Below are 26,567 nucleotides of genomic sequence, written 5' to 3'. Positions count from 1 at the left end.
ACATAGTGTAGGTGAACATGGGGGTGCTGTTGTATGTTTTAAAAAATACCCACAGTGAGTTGTTATTCGATTGTCAATACCTTGTGTTCTCAAGAAGGTTGATCCAAAGCCCTTTTACTAGCCTGCTCCCCAACCTGGATCATAGGTCCACCCAGGTAAAGCCTCTGCGAGCTAGACTCTATTTGCCGGGTCACTGGGCAAACAAAGGTGATACTGGCTGAACCTACACCCATTTCAGATGTGGAGTGAAGACAGGTTGTGAATGAAGTGAATGAAAGTGGAAAGGAGACCGCAGAGAGCAAGGAAAACAGTCGGAGCTGGAGAAGGACAAGAGGCAGAGGGCTGGGCCACCAGAGAAAGGGACCACTCAGAGAGGAGACCTAGTGGTGAGCAGAACTCCAGCACCGCGTGGACAGCGGGAGGTAGAGCCCAGAGGGCTGAGAGGCTGAGTTCCCAGCACTCGGACCCCAGATCGCAGGAGGCGCCCAGAGTCGCCGGAGCTTGAGACCAGCACAGTCCTATCCTAGGGCACGTCGCACTCACTTCGGGGTCCTGCACGACCGCCCGCGATGAGCGAGAGCAGCCGCCTGTGCTCCGGCTACTACAGCCTCAACCGCAGCTTCGTGGAGCCCTTCCAGTGCCCGCGGCGCGGCGACGGGGCCGCGCTGCTCTACTGCTGCGGCTTCGCTGACCTCAAGTACTGCTGCAGCGAGCCGGGCAGCTACTTCCCCTACAAGCACAGCTACATGTGGAGCCTCAGGTGGGCAGGGCAGGGCAGGGCAGGGCAGGGCAGGGCAGGGCAGGGCAGGGCAGGGCAGGGCAGGGCAGGGCAGGGCAGGGCAGGGCAGGGCAGGGCAGGGCAGGGCAGGGCAGGGCAGGGCAGGGCAGGGCAGGGCAGGGCAGGGCAGGGCAGGGCAGGGCAGGGCAGGGCAGGGCAGGGCAGGGCAGGGCAGGGCAGGGCAGGGCAGGGCAGGGCAGGGCAGGGCAGGGCAGGGCAGGGCAGGGCAGGGCAGGGCAGGGCAGGGCAGGGCAGGGCAGGGCAGGGCAGGGCAGGGCAGGGCAGGGCAGGGCAGGGCAGGGCAGGGCAGGGCAGGGCAGGGCAGGGCAGGGCAGGGCAGGGCAGGGCAGGGCAGGGCAGGGCAGGGCAGGGCAGGGCAGGGCAGGGCAGGGCAGGGCAGGGCAGGGCAGGGCAGGGCAGGGCAGGGCAGGGCAGGGCAGGGCAGGGCAGGGCAGGGCAGGGCAGGGCAGGGCAGGGCAGGGCAGGGCAGGGCAGGGCAGGGCAGGGCAGGGCAGGGCAGGGCAGGGCAGGGCAGGGCAGGGCAGGGCAGGGCAGGGCAGGGCAGGGCAGGGCAGGGCAGGGCAGGGCAGGGCAGGGCAGGGCAGGGCAGGGCAGGGCAGGGCAGGGCAGGGCAGGGCAGGGCAGGGCAGGGCAGGGCAGGGCAGGGCAGGGCAGGGCAGGGCAGGGCAGGGCAGGGCAGGGCAGGGCAGGGCAGGGCAGGGCAGGGCAGGGCAGGGCAGGGCAGGGCAGGGCAGGGCAGGGCAGGGCAGGGCAGGGCAGGGCAGGGCAGGGCAGGGCAGGGCAGGGCAGGGCAGGGCAGGGCAGGGCAGGGCAGGGCAGGGCAGGGCAGGGCAGGGCAGGGCAGGGCAGGGCAGGGCAGGGCAGGGCAGGGCAGGGCAGGGCAGGGCAGGGCAGGGCAGGGCAGGGCAGGGCAGGGCAGGGCAGGGCAGGGCAGGGCAGGGCAGGGCAGGGCAGGGCAGGGCAGGGCAGGGCAGGGCAGGGCAGGGCAGGGCAGGGCAGGGCAGGGCAGGGCAGGGCAGGGCAGGGCAGGGCAGGGCAGGGCAGGGCAGGGCAGGGCAGGGCAGGGCAGGGCAGGGCAGGGCAGGGCAGGGCAGGGCAGGGCAGGGCAGGGCAGGGCAGGGCAGGGCAGGGCAGGGCAGGGCAGGGCAGGGCAGGGCAGGGCAGGGCAGGGCAGGGCAGGGCAGGGCAGGGCAGGGCAGGGCAGGGCAGGGCAGGGCAGGGCAGGGCAGGGCAGGGCAGGGCAGGGCAGGGCAGGGCAGGGCAGGGCAGGGCAGGGCAGGGCAGGGCAGGGCAGGGCAGGGCAGGGCAGGGCAGGGCAGGGCAGGGCAGGGCAGGGCAGGGCAGGGCAGGGCAGGGCAGGGCAGGGCAGGGCAGGGCAGGGCAGGGCAGGGCAGGGCAGGGCAGGGCAGGGCAGGGCAGGGCAGGGCAGGGCAGGGCAGGGCAGGGCAGGGCAGGGCAGGGCAGGGCAGGGCAGGGCAGGGCAGGGCAGGGCAGGGCAGGGCAGGGCAGGGCAGGGCAGGGCAGGGCAGGGCAGGGCAGGGCAGGGCAGGGCAGGGCAGGGCAGGGCAGGGCAGGGCAGGGCAGGGCAGGGCAGGGCAGGGCAGGGCAGGGCAGGGCAGGGCAGGGCAGGGCAGGGCAGGGCAGGGCAGGGCAGGGCAGGGCAGGGCAGGGCAGGGCAGGGCAGGGCAGGGCAGGGCAGGGCAGGGCAGGGCAGGGCAGGGCAGGGCAGGGCAGGGCAGGGCAGGGCAGGGCAGGGCAGGGCAGGGCAGGGCAGGGCAGGGCAGGGCAGGGCAGGGCAGGGCAGGGCAGGGCAGGGCAGGGCAGGGCAGGGCAGGGCAGGGCAGGGCAGGGCAGGGCAGGGCAGGGCAGGGCAGGGCAGGGCAGGGCAGGGCAGGGCAGGGCAGGGCAGGGCAGGGCAGGGCAGGGCAGGGCAGGGCAGGGCAGGGCAGGGCAGGGCAGGGCAGGGCAGGGCAGGGCAGGGCAGGGCAGGGCAGGGCAGGGCAGGGCAGGGCAGGGCAGGGCAGGGCAGGGCAGGGCAGGGCAGGGCAGGGCAGGGCAGGGCAGGGCAGGGCAGGGCAGGGCAGGGCAGGGCAGGGCAGGGCAGGGCAGGGCAGGGCAGGGCAGGGCAGGGCAGGGCAGGGCAGGGCAGGGCAGGGCAGGGCAGGGCAGGGCAGGGCAGGGCAGGGCAGGGCAGGGCAGGGCAGGGCAGGGCAGGGCAGGGCAGGGCAGGGCAGGGCAGGGCAGGGCAGGGCAGGGCAGGGCAGGGCAGGGCAGGGCAGGGCAGGGCAGGGCAGGGCAGGGCAGGGCAGGGCAGGGCAGGGCAGGGCAGGGCAGGGCAGGGCAGGGCAGGGCAGGGCAGGGCAGGGCAGGGCAGGGCAGGGCAGGGCAGGGCAGGGCAGGGCAGGGCAGGGCAGGGCAGGGCAGGGCAGGGCAGGGCAGGGCAGGGCAGGGCAGGGCAGGGCAGGGCAGGGCAGGGCAGGGCAGGGCAGGGCAGGGCAGGGCAGGGCAGGGCAGGGCAGGGCAGGGCAGGGCAGGGCAGGGCAGGGCAGGGCAGGGCAGGGCAGGGCAGGGCAGGGCAGGGCAGGGCAGGGCAGGGCAGGGCAGGGCAGGGCAGGGCAGGGCAGGGCAGGGCAGGGCAGGGCAGGGCAGGGCAGGGCAGGGCAGGGCAGGGCAGGGCAGGGCAGGGCAGGGCAGGGCAGGGCAGGGCAGGGCAGGGCAGGGCAGGGCAGGGCAGGGCAGGGCAGGGCAGGGCAGGGCAGGGCAGGGCAGGGCAGGGCAGGGCAGGGCAGGGCAGGGCAGGGCAGGGCAGGGCAGGGCAGGGCAGGGCAGGGCAGGGCAGGGCAGGGCAGGGCAGGGCAGGGCAGGGCAGGGCAGGGCAGGGCAGGGCAGGGCAGGGCAGGGCAGGGCAGGGCAGGGCAGGGCAGGGCAGGGCAGGGCAGGGCAGGGCAGGGCAGGGCAGGGCAGGGCAGGGCAGGGCAGGGCAGGGCAGGGCAGGGCAGGGCAGGGCAGGGCAGGGCAGGGCAGGGCAGGGCAGGGCAGGGCAGGGCAGGGCAGGGCAGGGCAGGGCAGGGCAGGGCAGGGCAGGGCAGGGCAGGGCAGGGCAGGGCAGGGCAGGGCAGGGCAGGGCAGGGCAGGGCAGGGCAGGGCAGGGCAGGGCAGGGCAGGGCAGGGCAGGGCAGGGCAGGGCAGGGCAGGGCAGGGCAGGGCAGGGCAGGGCAGGGCAGGGCAGGGCAGGGCAGGGCAGGGCAGGGCAGGGCAGGGCAGGGCAGGGCAGGGCAGGGCAGGGCAGGGCAGGGCAGGGCAGGGCAGGGCAGGGCAGGGCAGGGCAGGGCAGGGCAGGGCAGGGCAGGGCAGGGCAGGGCAGGGCAGGGCAGGGCAGGGCAGGGCAGGGCAGGGCAGGGCAGGGCAGGGCAGGGCAGGGCAGGGCAGGGCAGGGCAGGGCAGGGCAGGGCAGGGCAGGGCAGGGCAGGGCAGGGCAGGGCAGGGCAGGGCAGGGCAGGGCAGGGCAGGGCAGGGCAGGGCAGGGCAGGGCAGGGCAGGGCAGGGCAGGGCAGGGCAGGGCAGGGCAGGGCAGGGCAGGGCAGGGCAGGGCAGGGCAGGGCAGGGCAGGGCAGGGCAGGGCAGGGCAGGGCAGGGCAGGGCAGGGCAGGGCAGGGCAGGGCAGGGCAGGGCAGGGCAGGGCAGGGCAGGGCAGGGCAGGGCAGGGCAGGGCAGGGCAGGGCAGGGCAGGGCAGGGCAGGGCAGGGCAGGGCAGGGCAGGGCAGGGCAGGGCAGGGCAGGGCAGGGCAGGGCAGGGCAGGGCAGGGCAGGGCAGGGCAGGGCAGGGCAGGGCAGGGCAGGGCAGGGCAGGGCAGGGCAGGGCAGGGCAGGGCAGGGCAGGGCAGGGCAGGGCAGGGCAGGGCAGGGCAGGGCAGGGCAGGGCAGGGCAGGGCAGGGCAGGGCAGGGCAGGGCAGGGCAGGGCAGGGCAGGGCAGGGCAGGGCAGGGCAGGGCAGGGCAGGGCAGGGCAGGGCAGGGCAGGGCAGGGCAGGGCAGGGCAGGGCAGGGCAGGGCAGGGCAGGGCAGGGCAGGGCAGGGCAGGGCAGGGCAGGGCAGGGCAGGGCAGGGCAGGGCAGGGCAGGGCAGGGCAGGGCAGGGCAGGGCAGGGCAGGGCAGGGCAGGGCAGGGCAGGGCAGGGCAGGGCAGGGCAGGGCAGGGCAGGGCAGGGCAGGGCAGGGCAGGGCAGGGCAGGGCAGGGCAGGGCAGGGCAGGGCAGGGCAGGGCAGGGCAGGGCAGGGCAGGGCAGGGCAGGGCAGGGCAGGGCAGGGCAGGGCAGGGCAGGGCAGGGCAGGGCAGGGCAGGGCAGGGCAGGGCAGGGCAGGGCAGGGCAGGGCAGGGCAGGGCAGGGCAGGGCAGGGCAGGGCAGGGCAGGGCAGGGCAGGGCAGGGCAGGGCAGGGCAGGGCAGGGCAGGGCAGGGCAGGGCAGGGCAGGGCAGGGCAGGGCAGGGCAGGGCAGGGCAGGGCAGGGCAGGGCAGGGCAGGGCAGGGCAGGGCAGGGCAGGGCAGGGCAGGGCAGGGCAGGGCAGGGCAGGGCAGGGCAGGGCAGGGCAGGGCAGGGCAGGGCAGGGCAGGGCAGGGCAGGGCAGGGCAGGGCAGGGCAGGGCAGGGCAGGGCAGGGCAGGGCAGGGCAGGGCAGGGCAGGGCAGGGCAGGGCAGGGCAGGGCAGGGCAGGGCAGGGCAGGGCAGGGCAGGGCAGGGCAGGGCAGGGCAGGGCAGGGCAGGGCAGGGCAGGGCAGGGCAGGGCAGGGCAGGGCAGGGCAGGGCAGGGCAGGGCAGGGCAGGGCAGGGCAGGGCAGGGCAGGGCAGGGCAGGGCAGGGCAGGGCAGGGCAGGGCAGGGCAGGGCAGGGCAGGGCAGGGCAGGGCAGGGCAGGGCAGGGCAGGGCAGGGCAGGGCAGGGCAGGGCAGGGCAGGGCAGGGCAGGGCAGGGCAGGGCAGGGCAGGGCAGGGCAGGGCAGGGCAGGGCAGGGCAGGGCAGGGCAGGGCAGGGCAGGGCAGGGCAGGGCAGGGCAGGGCAGGGCAGGGCAGGGCAGGGCAGGGCAGGGCAGGGCAGGGCAGGGCAGGGCAGGGCAGGGCAGGGCAGGGCAGGGCAGGGCAGGGCAGGGCAGGGCAGGGCAGGGCAGGGCAGGGCAGGGCAGGGCAGGGCAGGGCAGGGCAGGGCAGGGCAGGGCAGGGCAGGGCAGGGCAGGGCAGGGCAGGGCAGGGCAGGGCAGGGCAGGGCAGGGCAGGGCAGGGCAGGGCAGGGCAGGGCAGGGCAGGGCAGGGCAGGGCAGGGCAGGGCAGGGCAGGGCAGGGCAGGGCAGGGCAGGGCAGGGCAGGGCAGGGCAGGGCAGGGCAGGGCAGGGCAGGGCAGGGCAGGGCAGGGCAGGGCAGGGCAGGGCAGGGCAGGGCAGGGCAGGGCAGGGCAGGGCAGGGCAGGGCAGGGCAGGGCAGGGCAGGGCAGGGCAGGGCAGGGCAGGGCAGGGCAGGGCAGGGCAGGGCAGGGCAGGGCAGGGCAGGGCAGGGCAGGGCAGGGCAGGGCAGGGCAGGGCAGGGCAGGGCAGGGCAGGGCAGGGCAGGGCAGGGCAGGGCAGGGCAGGGCAGGGCAGGGCAGGGCAGGGCAGGGCAGGGCAGGGCAGGGCAGGGCAGGGCAGGGCAGGGCAGGGCAGGGCAGGGCAGGGCAGGGCAGGGCAGGGCAGGGCAGGGCAGGGCAGGGCAGGGCAGGGCAGGGCAGGGCAGGGCAGGGCAGGGCAGGGCAGGGCAGGGCAGGGCAGGGCAGGGCAGGGCAGGGCAGGGCAGGGCAGGGCAGGGCAGGGCAGGGCAGGGCAGGGCAGGGCAGGGCAGGGCAGGGCAGGGCAGGGCAGGGCAGGGCAGGGCAGGGCAGGGCAGGGCAGGGCAGGGCAGGGCAGGGCAGGGCAGGGCAGGGCAGGGCAGGGCAGGGCAGGGCAGGGCAGGGCAGGGCAGGGCAGGGCAGGGCAGGGCAGGGCAGGGCAGGGCAGGGCAGGGCAGGGCAGGGCAGGGCAGGGCAGGGCAGGGCAGGGCAGGGCAGGGCAGGGCAGGGCAGGGCAGGGCAGGGCAGGGCAGGGCAGGGCAGGGCAGGGCAGGGCAGGGCAGGGCAGGGCAGGGCAGGGCAGGGCAGGGCAGGGCAGGGCAGGGCAGGGCAGGGCAGGGCAGGGCAGGGCAGGGCAGGGCAGGGCAGGGCAGGGCAGGGCAGGGCAGGGCAGGGCAGGGCAGGGCAGGGCAGGGCAGGGCAGGGCAGGGCAGGGCAGGGCAGGGCAGGGCAGGGCAGGGCAGGGCAGGGCAGGGCAGGGCAGGGCAGGGCAGGGCAGGGCAGGGCAGGGCAGGGCAGGGCAGGGCAGGGCAGGGCAGGGCAGGGCAGGGCAGGGCAGGGCAGGGCAGGGCAGGGCAGGGCAGGGCAGGGCAGGGCAGGGCAGGGCAGGGCAGGGCAGGGCAGGGCAGGGCAGGGCAGGGCAGGGCAGGGCAGGGCAGGGCAGGGCAGGGCAGGGCAGGGCAGGGCAGGGCAGGGCAGGGCAGGGCAGGGCAGGGCAGGGCAGGGCAGGGCAGGGCAGGGCAGGGCAGGGCAGGGCAGGGCAGGGCAGGGCAGGGCAGGGCAGGGCAGGGCAGGGCAGGGCAGGGCAGGGCAGGGCAGGGCAGGGCAGGGCAGGGCAGGGCAGGGCAGGGCAGGGCAGGGCAGGGCAGGGCAGGGCAGGGCAGGGCAGGGCAGGGCAGGGCAGGGCAGGGCAGGGCAGGGCAGGGCAGGGCAGGGCAGGGCAGGGCAGGGCAGGGCAGGGCAGGGCAGGGCAGGGCAGGGCAGGGCAGGGCAGGGCAGGGCAGGGCAGGGCAGGGCAGGGCAGGGCAGGGCAGGGCAGGGCAGGGCAGGGCAGGGCAGGGCAGGGCAGGGCAGGGCAGGGCAGGGCAGGGCAGGGCAGGGCAGGGCAGGGCAGGGCAGGGCAGGGCAGGGCAGGGCAGGGCAGGGCAGGGCAGGGCAGGGCAGGGCAGGGCAGGGCAGGGCAGGGCAGGGCAGGGCAGGGCAGGGCAGGGCAGGGCAGGGCAGGGCAGGGCAGGGCAGGGCAGGGCAGGGCAGGGCAGGGCAGGGCAGGGCAGGGCAGGGCAGGGCAGGGCAGGGCAGGGCAGGGCAGGGCAGGGCAGGGCAGGGCAGGGCAGGGCAGGGCAGGGCAGGGCAGGGCAGGGCAGGGCAGGGCAGGGCAGGGCAGGGCAGGGCAGGGCAGGGCAGGGCAGGGCAGGGCAGGGCAGGGCAGGGCAGGGCAGGGCAGGGCAGGGCAGGGCAGGGCAGGGCAGGGCAGGGCAGGGCAGGGCAGGGCAGGGCAGGGCAGGGCAGGGCAGGGCAGGGCAGGGCAGGGCAGGGCAGGGCAGGGCAGGGCAGGGCAGGGCAGGGCAGGGCAGGGCAGGGCAGGGCAGGGCAGGGCAGGGCAGGGCAGGGCAGGGCAGGGCAGGGCAGGGCAGGGCAGGGCAGGGCAGGGCAGGGCAGGGCAGGGCAGGGCAGGGCAGGGCAGGGCAGGGCAGGGCAGGGCAGGGCAGGGCAGGGCAGGGCAGGGCAGGGCAGGGCAGGGCAGGGCAGGGCAGGGCAGGGCAGGGCAGGGCAGGGCAGGGCAGGGCAGGGCAGGGCAGGGCAGGGCAGGGCAGGGCAGGGCAGGGCAGGGCAGGGCAGGGCAGGGCAGGGCAGGGCAGGGCAGGGCAGGGCAGGGCAGGGCAGGGCAGGGCAGGGCAGGGCAGGGCAGGGCAGGGCAGGGCAGGGCAGGGCAGGGCAGGGCAGGGCAGGGCAGGGCAGGGCAGGGCAGGGCAGGGCAGGGCAGGGCAGGGCAGGGCAGGGCAGGGCAGGGCAGGGCAGGGCAGGGCAGGGCAGGGCAGGGCAGGGCAGGGCAGGGCAGGGCAGGGCAGGGCAGGGCAGGGCAGGGCAGGGCAGGGCAGGGCAGGGCAGGGCAGGGCAGGGCAGGGCAGGGCAGGGCAGGGCAGGGCAGGGCAGGGCAGGGCAGGGCAGGGCAGGGCAGGGCAGGGCAGGGCAGGGCAGGGCAGGGCAGGGCAGGGCAGGGCAGGGCAGGGCAGGGCAGGGCAGGGCAGGGCAGGGCAGGGCAGGGCAGGGCAGGGCAGGGCAGGGCAGGGCAGGGCAGGGCAGGGCAGGGCAGGGCAGGGCAGGGCAGGGCAGGGCAGGGCAGGGCAGGGCAGGGCAGGGCAGGGCAGGGCAGGGCAGGGCAGGGCAGGGCAGGGCAGGGCAGGGCAGGGCAGGGCAGGGCAGGGCAGGGCAGGGCAGGGCAGGGCAGGGCAGGGCAGGGCAGGGCAGGGCAGGGCAGGGCAGGGCAGGGCAGGGCAGGGCAGGGCAGGGCAGGGCAGGGCAGGGCAGGGCAGGGCAGGGCAGGGCAGGGCAGGGCAGGGCAGGGCAGGGCAGGGCAGGGCAGGGCAGGGCAGGGCAGGGCAGGGCAGGGCAGGGCAGGGCAGGGCAGGGCAGGGCAGGGCAGGGCAGGGCAGGGCAGGGCAGGGCAGGGCAGGGCAGGGCAGGGCAGGGCAGGGCAGGGCAGGGCAGGGCAGGGCAGGGCAGGGCAGGGCAGGGCAGGGCAGGGCAGGGCAGGGCAGGGCAGGGCAGGGCAGGGCAGGGCAGGGCAGGGCAGGGCAGGGCAGGGCAGGGCAGGGCAGGGCAGGGCAGGGCAGGGCAGGGCAGGGCAGGGCAGGGCAGGGCAGGGCAGGGCAGGGCAGGGCAGGGCAGGGCAGGGCAGGGCAGGGCAGGGCAGGGCAGGGCAGGGCAGGGCAGGGCAGGGCAGGGCAGGGCAGGGCAGGGCAGGGCAGGGCAGGGCAGGGCAGGGCAGGGCAGGGCAGGGCAGGGCAGGGCAGGGCAGGGCAGGGCAGGGCAGGGCAGGGCAGGGCAGGGCAGGGCAGGGCAGGGCAGGGCAGGGCAGGGCAGGGCAGGGCAGGGCAGGGCAGGGCAGGGCAGGGCAGGGCAGGGCAGGGCAGGGCAGGGCAGGGCAGGGCAGGGCAGGGCAGGGCAGGGCAGGGCAGGGCAGGGCAGGGCAGGGCAGGGCAGGGCAGGGCAGGGCAGGGCAGGGCAGGGCAGGGCAGGGCAGGGCAGGGCAGGGCAGGGCAGGGCAGGGCAGGGCAGGGCAGGGCAGGGCAGGGCAGGGCAGGGCAGGGCAGGGCAGGGCAGGGCAGGGCAGGGCAGGGCAGGGCAGGGCAGGGCAGGGCAGGGCAGGGCAGGGCAGGGCAGGGCAGGGCAGGGCAGGGCAGGGCAGGGCAGGGCAGGGCAGGGCAGGGCAGGGCAGGGCAGGGCAGGGCAGGGCAGGGCAGGGCAGGGCAGGGCAGGGCAGGGCAGGGCAGGGCAGGGCAGGGCAGGGCAGGGCAGGGCAGGGCAGGGCAGGGCAGGGCAGGGCAGGGCAGGGCAGGGCAGGGCAGGGCAACCTCCTCCTAGACCCGGGCAAGTGACCAAAGGAAGACACAAAGCTGGAATGAGGGAGGTCACCCAGCACCCGCTGGGTTTAGGTCCTTATGCCTAAAGGCTCCAGGCTTCTGAATGGTAACTGCAGGGAACGCTGGAGACAAGTGGGCATCCTGTATACAACCTGTATACAGCCTACTCCAGGACTACTGCTTGTATGATGAGCTGGGGGGCTCTACTGACGAGACTGGAGGTTTTGATTTCTCTTTAGGTGTTTGTTCATTTGGTACATTTGAATGGAAAGGAGGCTTCTTTGGAACCTGGGTTAAGGTATTAAGGACCAAAGCAGGGGTTAGTGTCACTGGGCAGCTGGTCTCTCTCTCTCTCTCTCTCTCTCTCTCTCTCTCTCTGTGTGTGTGTGTGTGTGTGTGTGTGTGTGTGTGTGTGTGCATTGGCTTGTGTAGGTGCCTACATACAACCGGGCTTTACCACTCGCTCTTCTCAGAGCTTCGGGTACTGACACTGCCCAGCCGGACTGAAGGGTCAGGCGTGGCAGGAAGAGCTCGAGTTGCTCTGATAACACGCACAGCGCGGCCTTTCTGGAGATCCACCTCCGCACCTGCACCGTCTGACCAGGACTTGATGTCTGGAGGCTTTACTTTCAAAGACAAGCCTTTCTTGCTTCTTTTTCCTACAGTGGTTCCCCTCCCCTCCCCATTTCTGTTTGTCTTTATGCATGTTTTCATGATGAAATGCTGCCCCTCAAAGACAGCAAACTTTGAAACTTTAAACTTGACTCTTTTCCTTTATCTACAGAATAAACGGAATCTTAATGTTATAGGAGAGAACTTCTACTCCAACCATAAAGTGTGTGTGTGTCTGTGTGTCTGTGTGTTTATGTGTGTGAGTGTGTGACTGTGTGTGTGAGAGAGTGTGTGTGTAAGAGAGAGAGGGAAGCAGACAGAAGAGGGAGAACTAACTAGCAAGAGTACAGTACTATCACTCCACTCTCATTATACCCCAGAACTTGGCACCCATGTCAGATCAATAGCAAACTCATTTCTTGAGGTAATGAAACATGTACTATTTTTCTGTATTGCGAACTACAAATGAAGTCTCAAAACCCTTGCCTTCCTTCTAGGAAGTCACTGACCAAGTTATCTCAAGTAAGACAAACTTGGCAGAAATTTATGCCAACTTATCTTATACTCCATAGATTATTCGGGGGAAGAAAGTGATGGGCTGCCCTGTTATTCGGGCTTTTCCAGACAAGCTCAGTCACCTACCTGTAAGTGTCTGAAGGCACTGCTGGGGGTAGAATTAATGCCAACAGAGCCTGTCAATGCCCAAATCAAACTCTACTGGAAATGGTGTCCAACATCTTCAGATCTCTAAATACCACAGTGACAAGCAGAAGGGGCCATAAAACCTTCCTGAAGCCTGTGCGAACACAAAGGAGGGATCAGCCTGCTGAGGTCTACCTTCATCAGACAAAATTGACAGTTAGCTTAGCATCAGGGGAAATAGGAAAATCAATTTAACTGGGGGCATCAGTTGGCAACATCGAACCAGGGGTTCCTGTGAATTGCTGAGCTCTAAAAACACCACAGGAGGGTAAATTTCTGAGAGTTTCATTTCTCTTCTATTCTTTGCTCTTCGGTCCTAATTTAAAATACTCCAACTGCGAAGCATATTGCAGAAGTCACTAGCTTTGGAAGTGAAATTCCACAGCTGCTAGGGACAAGCAGACAGAGCTACCTTGAGGAAAGTGTTAAGTAGGAGAATGGTTGCGTTGTAGTGCTGGCAGCTTCAGACAGTTTCTAACGGCTGGAAAAGCATCCACTGTGGAATGCTAGGAAAAAGGACAATTCTCCCTTTCTGGTGTCTGCCTTTTTCTTTTCTTCCCTCCTTTTCTAAGCCCCTAAACTCAAGGGGTGTACTTCAGTAACCTTTTCTAGGTCTTAAGAAAATGAGGCGTATTTGGCAGGGCCACTCATGGATGGATGCTGACACGGCCATCTTAAGAGTCCTGGATCTCCATCTTTACATGGACAAAGCAATGCTTCTGTAACATGAAGCCATGGCACTGTAGCAGAGTGAACATGCCTTTTGGGTTTCCCTCCAACATTGTAAAACTGTGTGTATTAAACATTCATGATGCATATGTTCGGTTTCATTAGGGTAACACATTTTAATTTCCTAAGTCACTTTTTTAAAAATTAGTTTTTCAGCAACTGGGTTTCTCATTTCAGGAATCTGTCCAGGTTCCTTATCCATCTGCTTTGTGCACAAAATAATACTAAATAGATTAGATTCTTACATGTCTGTATAGGAAAGTGAACCCAACTCTCCCTGACAGTCTGCAGACAACAAGACGCAAGAATTTCTTCCTCTAATTCTGTTACAGCAAAGGGCAACCAGCATGCCAACCTCCAGGTTCAAGTACAAAATTCTGTTTGGACTCTGCCATACAATTCCCCAGTCTTCTCTATATGCAAGGCTGTTTGGGTCAGTAAATAAAGCAAGTGTGAGAATTTGGAACTTGGTTTCCATGTTGTCTGCAGCTTGGGAGACAAGCTCTTGTGTGCAAATGTGTTTTATCTCATCGGGTCAACTGAGAGTGAAGTAAACAGCCTGTCGCCTTCAATGCCATTTCTTCTCTCAAAGTGATGCTCCTAGTGTCCCCAATCAAATTGCCCCTTTCCTTCTTTTTGCTAAAAGTCAAGCTTGCCAGGGGCCTAATCCCTGAGAGAAAGCAGAAGCCTGAAGACAAGCCAGGAAGATAATGAAGACTGAGATCATTATTTCTCAGTGATGTGCATTCCAAATTGCTACAGCCAGATCAATCATAAGTTAACTCGTATTTACTTTCATTTGTTGAATATTTTCTACCAGCTAAACACATGTAAATACTTAAAGTGTTCACAACTGGCTGAAGTCTATCTTGAATAGCCTAGTGTCTAATTAGGGCTGTTTACACATGACTCAGGAGACACAAGTCTGATGCATTTCAGCCTTTCAAACTCCCTCTCTCATGTGACGTCATGAAGAACTGCTACTTTAGTGTTTAGCCACGTGTAACCACATACTGAATTATCACACAGGCAATGATGCAAAGAAAATGACAGTTGAGTGCACATTTGACTTTTGGAGGAAGGAACATGGATTTCTTTCCTGGTGCTAGACAGGAAAATTTCAGACTTGAATTTCAGATACATTATGAAACCAGTTTTCTTTTAACTAAACTCTCTTTTCAATGGTTGTGGCTTTTCAATGTATATAGCCGAGTCCTGAATGCCCATAGAAGGGACAGTGTGACATACTTCTCATCCCTAGAGCAGAGCCAGCAGGGCATGGCCCTCCACAAGTGTTGATGACTGCTAGGTGTGAGGCCTGTTTGTATAGTAATGAACATAATTTAATTTATGTTCCTCCTTCTGGAACTGTTCTTCCTATGAAGGTTACTGAGCAATGTTCTCCCTGCCAAAATTAATGACTCCATTCTAATCAGAGACAGCATAAGTCTAAGAGGCAATGGTGTGTCTAATGTCCTCAACAAAAATGGTAAATGCTGAGTCCTTCAGGATGACTCTTAAGGCTATAGGAAAGAACTCTGAAAACATGTGTTCAAAAATATATAAACAGGATTTCTCAAATATGCAAAATATAAGGATGCAATATGAATTATATGAGGGGCTTCATGGATCTAAATGAACAGAAACAGCTGTACTATAAGCCAGTTTGTCAGAAAAATATTAAGAAGGGATTTGTGGAGTAGTGATCATGGGGCAAGATTACCCAGCTAAGTTTATTGTTTGTGCTTACAAAGGCCAGCAGATTCCTGAGTTCAAGGTCAGACTGGGACAGAGCTAGTTTAGGCCCAGGATGGTGGGAATGATGATCTCAGAGCCAGATCCCACCCGACTACCTTATTGTCTGTGTTTACAAAGTTAGGCAGATCTCTGAATTTATTGCTATGTTTTTTTTTTTTTAAATGTACTTGCTGTCTTTTTCTAAGAATCAAGGGGGGAGGACATAAAGTACTGATAATAAAAAAGGAAATTGAGGTGGATGATCGGATTGATATGAAAATAAAAGATGGAGCTTTGATCTTTGATGAGCTGTCTGGAGAGCCCGCAGGAGCAGAATACAAGGCTGTCAGCTTGTCCCCACAACCGACTTTGAGTTGTTCTTTTTATGACTCACAAACACCCTTTCTTTAGAACCGCCCCCTCCAAGCGAAGGTTGGTCCTTGGCAGTATATTAATAAATGGTGTCGTTCATATATCTCTAAGAAAAAAGTTTTATATCTCTGATATATGTTTTCTGACTCTTACAGAAAAGAAGTATTTTCTTGTTTATCTTTTGCAAAATTGATCTTTCTAAGGTGTGGTATTTATTTGGTTAACTTGATTTATTGGACTGACATATTTATGAAGTTCTTAGAGACTCATGTGATCTTTGACCTATTTCATAGATGTTACACTGACTTTAACATACACATTTTAAAAATACTTAAATACAATAGACAAAATGTGACAAGAATTCAAGATGAAACTTTCAATCGTTTATAGTTTATGGTAAGTCAGAATTTGGTTGTGAATTAATGAGAGCCAGGACGAACGGTGAATTCTTTGGTGCACAGCAGTTTGGATGACATGACTTTTGTTTTCCCAGCATTGGTGCTCTGATTGGATTGGGAATCGCTGCCCTTGTCTTGCTTGCCTTTGTCATCAGTGTCTGTGTCCTCTGCTATTTATTTCTGTACACAAAACCGCAAAGATTAGACAATGGCCTTAAACTTCAGCACCTCGAGGCATCTTCTGCCCTAGAAGGTAAGCTGAATCTGTTATTTGTAGTTAACTACCTGTAAATAGCCGGAGGAGTAATTCTTAGCTGGGCAACGGAGCACTCAGTTAAAAATGAATGCTGTTTAAAGGTTCACCGTACAGTGTATCCTTGGAAGAGTTCACATCAAATCAGCTGAAAGTAAAGGGTATTTTAGGGAAATGTTGTTCAGTGGAAACTAGCAGACTATAAATGACTTCATGGAAAAGTGAGTCAGTGGGCCAGAAAATTCACTTTGATGTATTTAATTCCTGTCAACATGTCATCAACATTTAACCCTCTTGTAACAGTTAAAGTTTGGTGGAGCTAAGGAAGTTAAATACACAAAACAGCAAAATGCCCAGTAGGATGCTTTTGGTATTGTATTCTGGACTGGTTAGTCAGTTGTCCAACTGGCACCTAGTATGAAGAATCAAGGGAAATCTAAAAGAATTCAGAGGTGCTCAAAGAAACCTGAAAAGCAGATAGAATGTTCTGTGCTGGTTAGTAAGGCTACTCAATTAATTAGTTCTATTGGTATATGTATATGTGCACAGTGTAACTATAAAGTAGAAAGAAACTTTTAGGCATAATTTATACAGTCCTCTGTGTCTCCTTATTGTCTCATTTATAAAGTAATATACAGATACTAGTTCTTATTATTATAAACTATCAAAATTTTGTGAAAACTAACTGTGATTAGGGTATTAGGAAACATTAATCATAAATGTTGCCATGTGTGTTCAGAATATATATTAAAGAACATGTAAAACAAAGAACCTGTAGGTGACAATATATAAATTTAGGATCCATGTTGCCATACTTAGAATGGCATACAGTATGTTGCTTCCATCTAAAAATGAAAGGAAAATCCTTTTTATGAAGAAGTTCTCTGCTCATAGGCTGTATTTTAGCTGCATAGACCCTGTTATCTTTATGATGTGACCATCACTGTATGCCTGCATTAGACCTAGTCTCCCCTGCGGAGAAAGAGAAGAACATCCCCTGCCTCAGTATCCTCTTGTACAGCAAGATGGATCTGTCTGGACCTCTCTTCCCAAAGCACTAGGCCAAGGGGCCAAACTGACAGGCTCAGAGCTGAATTTAGCCTAAGGGACTTTGACCCAGTTTCTCCATAAGCACAACTACGCAACTGATTGGTGGTGATCATATAATCAAACTGTAGAGCTAATTACTGTCCCATTTACTTACATGATTTTAAGCCATGGTTCCATTTTTTTTTCCTGTGCCCAAGAATCAAGTAGGGACCGTATTACCAACATAGCTTCTCAACCCCTCAATCCTCCTCACCCTCTGCTCCTGCGTACGGTCCACAGAGCAGTTATAATGTGCCTGTCAAAATCTAAGTCATCGTTCAAACTCAAATGTTTGCCCAGACTTCTCAATGGATACAACAATGCACCGTGACATTTTGTGGCCGGACCTCTAGGTCTTTCTTTTTCTAATCTCCTTTGCCATTCTTTGAGATTTTCAGTCAGGGCCCAGGTACAAATTACCACCATTTACTCAGACTGCATCTGACTTACAGTGTCTTTAACCCTTTCCTGAGACGTTCTCCTCCCCGGTGCAGTTCTTCCTTTCCTGCATTCTTAAGTCTACTTTCATTCTTTCTAGTCAGCTCCCCCCAAGCATTTACCACTAACATGTAATACAGTGGACTTAGCTAGGATCTATTTACTTATCTATTTGTTATCTATAAATTCTCTAGACTCTGACTAAAACCTGAGTTGCAGCAAAGTAGCATTTTTTGTCGCATTTATTCACTGCAATGCTCACAATGCTCAAACATTTCTGGAACTAATTGATTTGACCAGCCCTATATGTTTACTGACCTCAGGAGTGTATTTTGTGAAACACAAAACAAATCTAGTCATTGCTGCCGTCATCAAGCCTGCACTGAGTGTGTCTTCTACAAACTACTCTGTAACAAGTAAAACTGGTTACTTTTCCTAGGTTAGCTCAAGAACGATTGTGAAACTGTATCATGTTTGCTCAGTGAACATCCCTACCTCACTGTTTATAAAGTTCATTTAGTAGACCTTTCCTGAGTCTGGCTATTATATATATTATATGTTGTTACATGTACTATATGTTATATAGTAGAAAACAGTATATAGAATTTAAACTAACCAGTTCCTTACCATTGCTTTCAAGAGGTAATTTTGGTCTGGTGGGTTGATATTTATTTATTTATTTTTTGGTAAATCACACTACAGAGCACAAAACAAAATAGGTAATCCTTATGCTGTTGGAATAGAAAAATGGGCTCCTCCTGAACCCTTTGAAGTGAAAATTAAACACTGTTTACTTTATTAAATATTACTGTCCATTTCAGTGTGTTCAAAACCTAGCAAGTGATACCATTGTTCAAGTTATGGGGAAGACAAGCTAGGAGTATTATTGCATTTGGAAAAGTGTTACAGGTTGTTAATACAGGAATTGTTTGCATAGGTGTGTAAATAGTACATCTGAGGAATGTTGACTTCACTCATTAGAATCCCTCTCTTTCAACATCATCTCTGAAAAATTTATCTCACATTATTTTACTTTCTTAAAATTATTTCTTTTATTTTCCGAGATTAAAATAAAATTACATACCTTCCCCTCCCCTTTCCTCTCACATACTCCTCTTGCTACCTCTCAACTGATGTTTGTTATCATTCATTGTTCTTATAATGTTATACATACACACATGTGCACAGCACACACACTCCTAAATATGTGAGTACAACCTGCCCAGTCTGTATAATGTTACATGTATGTATGTTTTCAGGACTGACCACTTGGCATCAGAAAACCAATTGGTGTGTTCTTTCCTGGAGAAGACTATTTAGATTAATTTTCATAATGGAGACTGTGTTCACAACAGGCTGTGTGAATGGCTAGGTGGAAGTGTGTTCTTACACACAGGACAATGAATATAGAGTTCTGAATCTTTTCCTATAGATGACATCAGTGTAGGTCTAAAATAGGCGAATCATAGATTACTGCCAGGACTTTTCCTCTAGCTATTTTTATTCCACTGTATTTCAGTTTTAAATGTATACAGCTTAGGGCTTCATAGCCTTTGAACTGATCTTGAAAAGGCAGGTGGGTCTCTTTTGGCCATGGCTGCAGATGTTACTGGCATAAACTTTGCTGCCCGCACTGTACAGAGCGCCTCTCCCTGGTGGGTTTTCAAGTTGTGTCTTGTAACTGTTCTCTTAACACTTTTATGTTTTGGGGCTCTGCACATTTCAAATGCCGATATTCAGAAGAGTACTGTGGCTTGTATTGTGTTTGCCAGACACAAAGTTCCCAAGCATGAGATGGGTGTGTGCAGACAGTCCTAAGGGTGAGGCCCTCATCCGAGGCTGTGGGAGAATAATTGTGGTTAATGGCGGTGCAGTCAGAGGCAATGTTGTAGGTCTCCATGTTTCAAGTGTGGGGGTCTTACAGGCATATCAGAGATGAAGTCAGGGTCCCAGGGTTCTCAGCGCTAGAGTGGGAAAGGTCTGCTGTAAGTCTCCTGAGCTTCTGCATGGAACTGTTTCTCACTTTGCTTTTAAATGTGATGGGAATTAGCACCTGACTACATAGTTTGATGCTTATTCTGCTCTGATAATGACATTTGTGACCCACATCCAAGTAAGACTGCTGCTTCAGGAAGATAAAGCGAAACACCCCGAGGCTTTGAGTGGGTCCCGTGAGGTGGGGGGTGATCAGTGTGGAGGATTCAAGAGAAGTGGGTGTTTCTGGTGAAACTTAGAAAGGCACCGTTAGGAAAACGGCTAGGAGGAAAAAATATAATTGTGTAGAAACAACAAGCACCCTCAAGCTGGAATTTGGCGGTTGCCTTGGAAAGGTGGAAAATAGAAATGAAAAGTAATCAGTAAATTAGAAGTAAAACACAGCCACATAGGTGAAAACAAAACTGCATACACAATACTGAGAAAGTAAATTGGAAACAAAATCACAGAATCATTTACTGTGCCCATGTGCAAATTGAGTCTTAGACAGATCTGAAATGGTCTTGTGTTTCTTCTTAGAAGACGCTCTTGGTTCCTCAGAAGGAAAAGTTTTTTTCCTTCTCTCTCTCTCTCTGCTCATGTTCATTATAGAAACATTGGAAATACTGAGAAACAAATGCTCTCAGCACAAAGGTGGAAGATGTCAGGACTGCAGTCAGTATCCTTCAGGAAGATTTTTCTACAAATCCATATATCACATAAACTAAAGTGAAAATCAAAGTAGGGGGCATGGCAGTCTGTGTCTGTGGTCTCAGAAGGGTAAGGCAGGATGGGTACAAGTGTGAGGCAAGCCTCAGTTATATAGTGAGACTATCTATTCATCCATCCATCCATCCACCCACCCATCCATCCATCCACCCATCCATGCATCCATCATCCACCCATCCATCCATTCATCATCCATCCACCCATCCATCACCCACCAATCCATCCATCCATCCATCATCCATCCACCCACCCATCCATCCAGCCATCATCCATCCATCCACCCACCCATCCATTATCCATCCATCCATCCATCCATCCATCCATCCATCCATCCATCATCCATCCATCCAACCATCTATTTAACTTATCTATCTAATCTATCTGTCTGTCTGTACTGGCTAGTTTTAAGTCACCATGACACAAGCTGGAGTTAATCACAAAGAAAGGAGCCTCAGTTGAGGAAATGCATCCATGAGATCCAGCTGTAAGGCATTTTCTCAATCAAGGAGGAAGGGCCCAGCCCATTGTGGGTGGTGCCATCCCTGGGCTGGTAGTCCTGGGTTCTATAAGAAAGCAAGTTGAGCAAGCCAGGGGAAGCAAGCCAGTAAGTAACATCCCTCCATGGCCTCTGCATCAGCTCCTGCCTCCTGACCTGCTTGGGTTCCAGTCCTGACTTCCTTTGGTGATGAACAGCAATGTGGAAGTGTAAGCTGAATAAACCCTTTCCTCTCCAACTTACTTCTTGGTTATGATGTTTGTGCAGGGATAGAAACCCTGACTGAGACACTACCTATCAATCTATCGATCAATCTGTCTGTCTGTCTGTCTGCCTATCTCTGTCCTTCCTGCTCCCTCATCCCTCTCCATTAAAGAAAACGAAACAGCTGCATCTTTCTTTGCCAATGAGCACTGTCATCATTTAGCCCATTTAGTACTCCACACAGTGCTGCGACTTTTGCTGTTGGTGTCATTCCACTCTTAGAGAGAAGAGTCCCAAGGAGATTACGTAGCGTTTGTGTATCTCTCGGCAGATTAACCGATGGCTACTCTTTGGCTTCCTTGGTTCTACTGTTGGTACTTTCTGCATGTTTTCCAAACCGCATGACTTTTAAACTATAAAATCCGTAGCATTTCCTAAGAACAAAGATCCTTCTTCTATGTGAATATTTAAACCAGTCAAAAAAAAAAAAAAAAAAAAAAACCATTCATGCAGCAACATACACTCAGGGGTGTACATTAATATTTTCCAACCTCAGTAGCTAATTTTTTCTAATCTTGGATCTGGCCTAGAGTTACATTTGTACAGTTTTATTTTTTTTTCCTTAATCGTTAATCCACAGACATACTTTTCCTTTATGCCCCTGGAAGTTTTGAAGAGAAAAAAGCCAGATCTTTTGTCCCTCAAATTCTGATGTTTTTTCTTTTCTAGGAACACACAAAATGCCCCAGGCAGCGCATGGTTTTGGTTGGCCTGGTCATTAGTGACACGAACTTGACTGCAGTGAGGACTCTGAAACCATGAGCCTGTCCCGCTCCTCTGTAAACTGTCGCTCAGTCACTCGTTCCCTTGGCAACCGCTAATTATATTTGCAAATGACCATGTTCTAGCCTGTCACAGCTCTACATTTTCCCTCACTACTCTGCTGTTTCTCTCAGTCCTCAGTGCCACCGAAACAGTAGTTTAGACTGCGAAACTGGAAAAGAAGTTCCTTCACCATCCCAGAGCCTGGGAAGTCTGAGATTAAGATGGCAGTGGCTTCGGCACTGAGTAAAAGCTGCTGTCTACTTCTGAGATAGGACATACCATGATGCCCAGTCTCCTCGTGGAGCAAGGAGAGAGTGGGCAGAGCAATGCTAGCTCCCTCCACCCTGTCTGTAGGAATGCTAACTCTACCCAGAAGCAGAACTCTCACTGTCTAACCACCTCAACTCTACTATAACACGACTTTTAGAGGAACACATAAACTCTAACCATAGCACTGGGACGTCTATTCATTTTATTATCAGTATGGACTCATGGATTTTAAAATATTACTATTATTGTTTATTCTGATTCATGAATGACCTCATATTGGTCAGTGGACACTTATTTTTCACATGTACGTACGTATGTGCATGTGTGTGGAGTGCATGCACACTGCATGCAGAAGCCAGAAGCAGACATCTTCTGTGTCCTGCTGTGCCAGGCTCTGCCTTACTTCCTGGGATAAAGATGTGTCACTGATGCTACAGCTAGGCAGCGTGCAGAGGAGGCAGCTCAAGTGATGCCCCTTTTCCATCCTCCCCAGTGCTGAGAGTACAGGCATAAGCAGGACCTCGGGCTTTGACGTGAACACTGGGATCCAAACTCACACCTCATGGTTGCACAGACAGCACTCCTAGCCACGGAGCCGTCTGTCTTGCCACAACTCTTTCAACTGTAGCCCATGTCCATTGGAATTTTGCCCATTCGTTTGGGAGCACTTATTTTTCCCTCCAGGAAATCTGATACTTTTCCTGTTGTAACTCAGGAACCTACCATTTCTTCAAGAACACACACACACACACACACACACACACACAAATTCACTTGGTAACAATCTTTAGAAATCAAGTATAGATGGTAGTGAAAACATTTTAATCTTATCCCTGACTAACTTACAAGTAAATGAGACTCAGGCTGCTTAAGTGAAAATGTAGAAAACCAAATTACTTAACAGTCAGTACAACACAGCACTGTGAGTGCTAAATGTGTCCTTTAGAGTCCCAGGACAAGCAGCCAAAGCTGAAGCTAGAAACAGGAAGCAAAATAGAAGTTGGTCTTTCACTGTTAGATACTCAAAGATTTAGTAAACACTAGCCAGGCATGGCCGAACATGCCTTTAGTCCCAGGAAACTGAGTTCCAGACCCAAGCTAGCCTAGGTCATAGCAAGGCTGCTTCAAAAAAAAAAAGATCTGAACAAACACCACCACACAACAACAACCTTTAATCCTAGCACTTGGGAGTCAGAGGCAGGCAGATCTCTTGAGTCTGAGGTTAGCCTGGTATACAGAGTGAGTAGAAAAAACAACATGACTTTGGGCATAGATTTGAGATTGTTTCCCAAAGCTATCCATCTACGTCAGCAGCAGGAAGCTCTTAGGGCTCCAGGGTGGCAGGGCAGCAGCTAAATTTAGCAGGATGGATAACAGCAAGAAAGCCCCATCACAGTTCTGCCAGATGGGTGTGGTTAGGAGACAAAAACCTGCAATATTATCTTCCTGTTTTGAGATGGCGATCAAGATCCAAGTTCACAATTACTTCCTGAGCACCCGGTCTGAAGTAAACCCCAGTTTAACTGTTATCAGAACAAGTGGGCTGGCATAGCTGCAAAAACAGCAGGTAGGATAATTTCCTTTGATAAGCTGGATTTAAATTTGGCCAAAGCCAGTCTACAATGTCCAGGCTTGAAGGAAGGCTAAAATTTACACATAATGGCCAGACAAAAATAAAGTAAGGACAGGCACATGGACGCTCAGTACAGGGACTGAAGGGAAGAACTGTGCTGGCGAGAGGCTCAGCAACTTGTACTCAACTAAAGAAACAGGAACTACTAAGAAAAACTGTGCGCAGCAAGTCCTCTGCAGTTCAATGGCATTACAGACTTCTTACTTAAAATCAAATCCGTATTGTAACTTTGTCATAGGTTTTACCCCTACTTGGCTGGATAAGAAACTAGTTTCTATGGTAGGAAAGCTAGGAAAAGCAGGTTGCGGAGGTAGGTCCCCAGGAGAAGTCAGGGGACTCTGCTCTCACTGGGGCTCTGCCCTCCCTCTTCTGTATCTCCAGTTACCTTAAACTGCTGGGGAGTGCCCACTGAAGACTCAGTTTTTCTGCCAGATTCTGAAGCATTCATTAGAGGTGTTTACAACCTATCTTGTCTTATTTAAATAAGAAGTTGCTTTGTTAGGGGTAGCTGCTAACCAACTTAGGAAATAGTCTCAATAAGCTAAAGCCTTTGGAAGGATCTGGAAGCCAAGTAGATGAGCCCGGGCTGGGAAGTCAGGCTTTTACAACTGCTGTGGACAGACACAGAATTTTTAACACTAGAATGTGATTTCATAGTACAAGTTAGAAATCAGTAGGCCGTTTCGATGAATTCCTCTAGTTTTGGTTTCTCATGTGCATACTGGAAATGAAAGCTGCCAGAACAGAAACAACTCCAAGCATCCAAATGGATGGGTTAGCAAATAAACACACTGAGGTTCCCCTTGCTATAAAGAACACAAAAACTGTGTGTGCTGTAGCAGAGAGGTCTTGAAAGTTTAACTCAAATATCATAAATGTTAAGTATGTGAGCATCGCTTAGGAAACACACAGGGAGTCAATAAGTCAACATTAGGTTTGAAGTTTTCACAACACCCCGCCCCCCAACTGAAAGCTTTGCGTTCTAAATAAGATACAAGCACAGTGACGAGCCACAGGACAATCCACTTCTTGGTTAGCCTAAGGGCTAGTGAGTGAAGACACATATTTCCCAGCCCTTACTTAGGATGGATTTATATGCAGTGTGTGAACTGGATTGTGTAATGAATGTGTTCTTAAAACAAAACAAACAAAATCACATCCCAATTGCTTATGATAGCAAAGCCTTAGGAGTCTTGAAATGATCATGATTAGCTTTAATGCAATCTATCTACCATTGATACGCAGGGCGGGGAGTCAGGTTTTGAGTGACCCTGAAATGTGTGCTTTCTCACAGAGGCATGGAGAAAGAACATGCCAATGATACCCTTACCTCTGTGACAGACTATCTCCTCTTTCAGAATAAATGGTTCAGATCATCCTGAATGAACCTGGTTCTCACTCATGTTTATAATATTTTCAGGACTTCCTATTTTCCATACCAGTATAACAATTCAAGCACAAACTTAAAAAAAATAGTATGTTGTAAGTTTGACTAAATATTTCATCTGGTCTTGTGTATTTCCAGGCAATGTAAATAGAAAAGCCAAAGGCCTCATTTCAAATGCAGCGTCAAATTCAACAAATGAGACCTTCTATGAAGCAGATGATGTGACTCACGAAAAAACAATGGATACAACACAAGTCAATATTGCCTGTTAGCTAAAATCCCTGTTTTGAAAGCTTACTCTCGAGAGAGGGAACACTAAGAATAAAGAATGCAAAAAAAAAAAAAAAAAGTTAAATAAAAATAAAGGATGCATTTTATTTGTGGATTTGTTTTTGTGATCTTTCCAAGTCATTTATTATTTATTAGCTTTTTGAAACAGGGTTTCTCTGTGTGTAGCCTTGGCTGCCCTGTAACTAACTGTGTAGACCAGGCTGGCCTCAAACCCATGGAGAACTCCCACCATCTGAGGCTTCTTTTAAATGACTCAGGCTGGGCACAGTGGCACACGCCTTTAATCCCAGCACCCTGGAGGCTGAAGCAGCCAGATCTCTATGAGTTTGAGGCCAGCCTGGTCTACAGATGGAGTTCCGGGACAGGCAGAAAATTTGCTGCTTGACACATAGGAGTCAGTATCTTACTAGATCATCTCGGGTGGGCACAGGGAGAAAATGTTCAGTAGAGGCATGGGTACAGCTCTACTTTCCTAAAAGGCAAGAGAAGGGAGGTGCCATAAAAGACACGAAGAGGAGGAAATTAAAACTGGAGCCCACAGGCTCCTTATCTGTGGGAAAGGCACAGTGAAGTCACACGTGGCTGTAGTTACTCAATCAACAGTGTCCATGGAGACTGGCCACAGACCTCTGCTGCCCTGGAAACTTTCAGAGTCTGAACTGAAGGGAGAGCCATGAGTGAGGTCAAAAGACACACAGTAGCTGGTGTCACTGTCACCTCTGTTCTGAAGGCACAACTGTCTAAAAGGTTTGAAAGCCGGGACTGTGACCAGCTGGCACCTTTAAACCTCACCTGCCGAGGTAGCTCACTTAGGCTACTGGAGGGATGTGTCTCTTGGTAACTTTGAAAAGATGGTACTTCAAAAATCGATCAGAATATTAAATGCAAGAAGGCTTACTTCATTAAAGCACAGTCGATACCCTGAAAAATATATTTGGGTCTCACCAATGCTAACACAAGTGAGAATTTTGAACTTGTTTAGAATAAGATGAAGCAAATCCCATTTTGAAAACAATGTACATGTGTATAAATTCTGAGATATATCTGCTGGTACAGCAGGACATTTTTATTTTTTGTTTTAGGAAATGCAAACTATTGCATAATTTATAAACAGAGAATAGAATGCTATGCAGCATTTTCATCTTTAAAAAACTGTAGAACAGGATTATGAATCAGATGAGACCAAACCCGAGTCAACACCATTTCCTTCCATAAAACGCTGTGGCCTAGAGAGTTAGATGTAAGCTTGCAAACATGGAGCCTCATGGAGCCCAAGGCTTCCTCCCCTTGGCTGCAGGAACCTGAAACTGTCAGTTTTTACACTCTGGATTACACATATGCACTAGCCACAGCAAGCTTCCGTTCTCTCAGACACACTGTTTGCTCCCAGCTCATCGCCCCCTTTCTTCCCAGCACTCACTCAGTCAAGAAGTGCCCAACTCCTGTCATCAACACCGAGAACATGTAATTCAGGGTGTTTGCTCACTCTGTACAGCCTGTAGCTGCTCTGACTAGTCAGGCGGCATCTTCCTGGTCTGCATGGATGTTCCGGTGGTGCTCCCACCAGCCGGAACGTGAGAGCTCCAGGGAAGCAGCCGGGCACGTCTGCCCGTAAGAACTCTGCCACCGGCTTCACGGCTGAGGATAACCTAGAATCTAACTGTAGACAGAGCTGTAAATACAGACACACAGTTGTCCAGGCTGCCGTTAGCAATGCCCTGGCCTGCAAGAACTCAATGCATAAGAAGAGATGTACTTAACTTAATACAAGGCACTAAGGGAAACAAACCCGAGAGCTCGTAGACAACAGATACAAGAAAAAGAATGGGGAACCTGGGGAGCAGGCCTGCCTGTCAGCTTAAAACAGCAGCTTCAAAGTGTTCAGATAACTTTGCTGCAGACAGAAATCTTGTAAATTTACAGAGATGTAAACTCTGTGTGCATCCGGTGAAAATGGCACAGTTGGGCTGTAGCAAAATGAATGGAATAGCATTTACCTACTGAAGTTGACATGTTTACCAGTGAAAATATTAAATACGACCTTTACAGGATGCTACTGAATCTATAGTACCTGATAAAAAAGATAGTATGAATTTCACTTAAATATTATTGAGAGCCAGATACATTAATGACTACAGGTGATCTGAGAACTTGTAGTGTAATACTTCATAGGCAAGAGACACCAAAGCCCTGAGAAGCT

The 26,567-nt window shown here is 55.9% G+C and overlaps 1 protein-coding gene across 1 annotated transcript; it reads left to right on the top strand.

Moving 5' to 3' along the window:
- Positions 1-569: 569 nt before the first annotated feature.
- On the top strand, positions 570-24,348 carry SHISAL2B (shisa like 2B; the record flags this gene model as incomplete). The annotated part of the gene is made up of 3 exons (XM_080933556.1): positions 570-760; positions 14,874-15,031; positions 24,215-24,348. 3 exons carry the CDS (start codon positions 570-572, stop codon positions 24,346-24,348), a joined length of 483 nt encoding a protein of 160 aa, XP_080789682.1.
- Positions 24,349-26,567: the final 2,219 nt, after the last annotated feature.

Source organism: Micromys minutus (assembly GCF_963924665.1).
Source record: "Micromys minutus genome assembly, chromosome: 20".
In the NCBI taxonomy this organism is placed as follows: Eukaryota; Metazoa; Chordata; class Mammalia; order Rodentia; family Muridae; genus Micromys; species Micromys minutus.
Note: the sequence above shows the minus strand (reverse complement) of the source record. Positions and strands in the feature narration are given on the sequence as shown.